Raw genomic sequence first — 4583 nt, 5'->3', positions numbered from 1 at the left:
AGGCACAGCTCACTGTGTGTAATCGTAGCAAAAACCCACTCGCTCTGCTCACCATTTTTTCTCTCTCCAGCTCCAAACTGAAGCGATCTTGTAATTCAACTTGAGTCTGAAGTCTTTTCTTCTCCTCCTCAGCAGCACGAGCAGCTGCTGCTTCCAGTTGCTGGAAGAGAAGGGTGTCAGGTGGGGGGGGAAGAAAAGGAGGACAAAAACAATTTGTCAAAGCTAAAACAAAAATGGAAGAAACCTTCAAACGCATTAAGGCACCAATGTGGGGGGGGTTTTTAATGTCTGACACTCTTCTCAATGTCTAAATATAATTTTCCATCTTGTTTATTTGCATGACAATTTGAAATTTATCAATGAATAGGTAATTATCCCAACTACCTCCAAGTTTCCTTTGAGTCCTGCCTTGCACAAGTGAGAGAAATCACTGTATTTCCTTCTCTACCTCATATGGGATAGAAAACTGTTATGGAAAACCACATTTCAGGCAGGATTGCATCGGAGTTCCCACAGTGAAAACATGCCAGCATGCATAGACTTCATACAGAAACAGATGTGAGAAGTACTGAATTGCCATGGCAAAGCAGAAGTGCCATGAACTTTGACTAGAATAAGTGATTGTGCTATTGTGAATCACACCCCTCTAACATCCCCTAAACTGCCAAGTAAGGTAAATAACATTCTGGTTGATAATCATCACTTGAAATTAGAGGGAGAATTAGCCTACTCAGAGCTCAGGCCTAGGAAAGAGCTGCTGGTAACTTCATGCCTTCTTGCAACTTATTAAACTTTTGTCGCATCTTCATTTTACAAATAAAAGCAGCTGTCACCATTTTTTCTTGCATAAGGATTTTGATGCACATAAGGTTAGAAATCTTCAAGTACCAGCCAAAGCTTTACCAACAGTGAAAGCAAAACAATTCTTTCACAGAATTTTCTTAAGAAACTTATCTGATGCTTCTTTTATAGTATGCTGGGCTGGGGAAATTGTTTCCACAGACCTTCAATACAAGTGGGACACAATACAAAAAGGACATGGACCTGTTGGAGTGAGTCCAGAGGAAGGCCAAGAAGATGATCAAAGGGATGGAGCACCTCTCCTACAAAGACAGGCTGAGTGAGTTGAGGTTGTTCAGCCTGGAAAACAGAGGGCTCCAGAGAGACCTTAGAGCACCTTCCAGTGCCTAAAGAGTCTATTGGAGAGCTGGAGAGGGACTACTGACAAAGGCATGTGGTGATAGTACAAGGGGTAACTTTAGGAAGGCAGAGTTAGATTGAATATTGGGAAGAAATTCTCTACTGTGAGGGTGGTAAGAGGTTGCCCAGAGAAGCTGTGGATGTTCCATCCCTGGAAGTGCTCAAGGCCAGTTTGGATGGGGCTTCGAGCAACCTCGTCTAGTGAAAGGTGACCCTGCCCACAGCAGGGGGGCTGGAAGTAGATGATCTTTAAGGTCCCTTCCAAACCAAACCTTTCTATGTTCCACCATGCTCATTAGTATTTTTGGAAGGCACCACATTTAAAGCATCCTCCCTCACACAACCCAGATGAACTAATGACATGCCTAAGCAATTAAAACTGCCAAGCTAAAACTTTCATTCTTATAAGTGCTCATTATATCACTCTAGTCTGAAATAGATGGGAAGAAGTGAAGGAGAAGGCTCAAGTTTCTGTTTTTAAGCTGCAGAACATAGTACAGAATTGCTCTCCTTTGAAAGGCTTAAATGATGCCAGTGCTTTAGAAGCAGTATTCCTCCTCTGCCAGAACATTCAAAGGCATGTAATTGTAGTCAAATTCAAGATGCCTATTTAAGTGAAATTTCATTTTGATTTCCTTCCCTGCTTTGAAATTAAACAAGCATTGCCAATACTGAGCCAAGAGGGCGAACGTGCAGAGTCCCAGCCAAGGGTGGGTGCCAACAAGAAAACACTCTGTTTGTCCTCTCCATATCAGCAACTTCCTGCTTAATTCAGGAACATCAGTTCCTGGTAGGTAAGGTTACTGGGAACTGTGCAGTTCAGGGAGAAGTCACAAATGTTGGGGAGGGGATCAACAAGAACACACCATTCCAGGACATGTTTGTTAGATAGCAGAGTCTCTGAAGCCCATGCAAGACCCCAAACTGAAACAGAAAGGGTGCACACATCTTGTGCATGCTCTCATAGTTAGAAAAACTTACCTTTCAGTCTGTTCAATGTGCACATCTCAAAACTCCATTAAAAAATATGAAAAAAAAAGTCTATTTTAGACAAAAGTTCTTATGCTTTTGAAGCTTTCTACTGCAGGAGCTATCAAAATACAAACCAGTTTCAGAGTGCAGATGTAAATGGTGTGCAAACGGTGGCTCACTGCCATCAGGAGCAAATCAATCTCTAAGCTTTCCAGAACAATTTAGTTTCCTGAACCATTTACAAAGCCTTTTCCTTGAAGAACGTTTTTCTAACTAATCAAACACTTTCAGTTCCTACAACACTATTCCCCACTAATTCCACTTGGGCAAAATGCAGTAGTTCATGTCTGAGCCTAAGCTACTTTCTTTGAGAAGTCATTTTAATCCAGTCCCCTTCAAAAGGTGCTTCTGGCCACAACTCCCTCCCTTTAGTTTGTGATTTTTATAAAACTCCCTGAAGTCTGTCAACATCCTACCACTCCTTGGGGGTTGCTCTCATGTTCTCTCTCCCCTTAACCTTTTCTCCACAGAGTCAACAACACAAAAATCCAGCCTTATGATTTCTGTTAACAGGTATATTACTTGCCAGTTGCAGGTAACACAGGCTATCCTTTACAGTCTATTTTTCATACTGAATCTTAAACATGTGGTAGATTACAGATGCTAAAATTAAATTAAAAAATGGTTTTCTGCTCTTGGATTCCATTTAAGGTGAACAGAATAATACCCACAACAGTACTGTCACTGCAGGGTTAATTTAAAAAAAAGAAAAATTTGTCCTTGCCACAAATTGTGACTTAATGACAAGACTTTTAAAAATATGGTTTTTGGATGGTTTTATTTGCTTTCTAGACTCAAAAGCTTTGACATGCTCTCACAGTATTTACAGTTTCCCCCCACTGCAGAGATCATTAAAGTTTTTTCTAAGAGGGCTAAAATTAGTGGGTTTGATTTATGAAAAACTCAAGCAATTATGCCGACTTGTTCTAAATGGGAATGTGAAAAATGATCTTAATTTAGGAAGGTAGTGTCGAAAAGACTCTTCAGACCAAGCACAGAGCAAGTCTGTCTGGTCTGCTCTAGCAGCAGGGACTCAGCAGGTGAAACGTGGGACAGCAGAGGGGAGGGAGGTGTTTGATGTGCTGTTTTCAAGGCCCATTCCACCCTAAAAGCTATCACGGCAATAAAAGCCACAGTAACTCTTCTTGCAAGCCTTTTTTTTAAAAAGATGGAGATTATATCTGGATACTAATCAAGTATCTGTGGAGAACTACTGCAGAGGCACCAGTTGTTCCAAAGTCCAAAGATGGATCAGCATGTTCAATCTGCTGTTGGAGCGTGCAGCCACAGTACAGGCACCTTGGTGTCTCCTGCCAGTCCTCAGACTAAAAGACTGTCCACAAGGACAATGTATTCACCAAGTCTTCTTCTAATCTGTGGAGATTTCTAACCCAATTTTCAAGCTTTCAGAAGTTAATCCAGTGTTTATGGGAAACATGCATTTAAACATCACTATGTGCCTCAGCTCTACAAATCTCTCCCAAACTACTCCAATAAAATTATGCCTAGACATGCTCATAAAATCACTCCCTCTTTGGAATCTTTGTAAATTAAATTTACATTGCTAGAAACTACATCTGTGTGAAAAGAACAGTTCCCATACACATACAAATCGCATAACACAACTTTGGAAAACTATGTAAGAAAATCTTAATGGAAAGTCATAAATTTGACAGATACATCTGACGGAAAAGGAAAACAAAAACCCCACAAGTAACTTAAAATATTAGTCTCTCCAGTCACCAAGGCCCATCCACAGCGCTGGCATGTCCTTCTACAGTAGCTTGACAACACCCTGCTAAGTACGGGGCAGGGCTGGCAGTGAGTTCCCTGAGCCTGCTGAGCAGTCCTTGGAAAGGGTTGCAGTCAGTGCTGGAGCATCACTGCAGGCTCCACCTGCAGATCCACATGCTCAGGGCACTGGTGCTGACAATGTGCCTCAAACACCTGAACAGGAAATAGATGCCCGATCACGCTCCAAGAAGCCCAGCTCAACCACAGGGATTGAGCTTAAGGCTTGAGGGTTGGCAGCTCCCACTCCCACCTTTCGCACGGCCTCCAGTTCCTTCTGCTTGTTCTCATTGGCCGCCTGCAGTTCCTTCATCTGCCGCTCCAGCTCCTCCTGCTCAGCCAACAGCTTCTGCCGCAACTCCTTCCGCTTCTGGCGCGCCTCTTTGTGGGGTGGGGGGCTCCCTGCTCTCAGCAGGTTTACCGTGGTCTGGATGGCTGGAAAGGACAGACAAAGGGACAGGAAGAGAACACCATTGAAGGGAAGTGCTCGACTTTCTGGATGGACTTTGCGAATGAATACTTGCGGTGTTGTTCGTTGGGCTGGGGGTTTTTTAACATAT

At 42.7% G+C, this 4583-nt stretch overlaps 1 protein-coding gene across 2 annotated transcripts in view; it reads right to left on the bottom strand.

The window, feature by feature from the left end:
- The window catches only part of SWAP70 (SWAP switching B-cell complex 70kDa subunit), a 39220-nt gene that overhangs the window by 6870 nt on the left and 27767 nt on the right, over nucleotides 1-4583 (bottom strand). For both annotated transcript variants that reach the window (XM_017812297.1, XM_017812306.1), the window contains 2 exons: nucleotides 4277-4458; nucleotides 53-160 (listed from right to left, as the gene is read on the bottom strand). In XM_017812297.1, coding sequence (XP_017667786.1) covers nucleotides 53-160; nucleotides 4277-4458 — 290 coding nt within the window. The remainder of the gene's footprint in view (nucleotides 1-52; nucleotides 161-4276; nucleotides 4459-4583) is intronic.

Source organism: Lepidothrix coronata, unplaced genomic scaffold (genome assembly GCF_001604755.1).
Source record: "Lepidothrix coronata isolate B3197 unplaced genomic scaffold, Lepidothrix_coronata-1.0 Scaffold1, whole genome shotgun sequence".
Taxonomy (NCBI): domain Eukaryota; kingdom Metazoa; phylum Chordata; class Aves; order Passeriformes; family Pipridae; genus Lepidothrix; species Lepidothrix coronata.
Note: the sequence above shows the minus strand (reverse complement) of the source record. Positions and strands in the feature narration are given on the sequence as shown.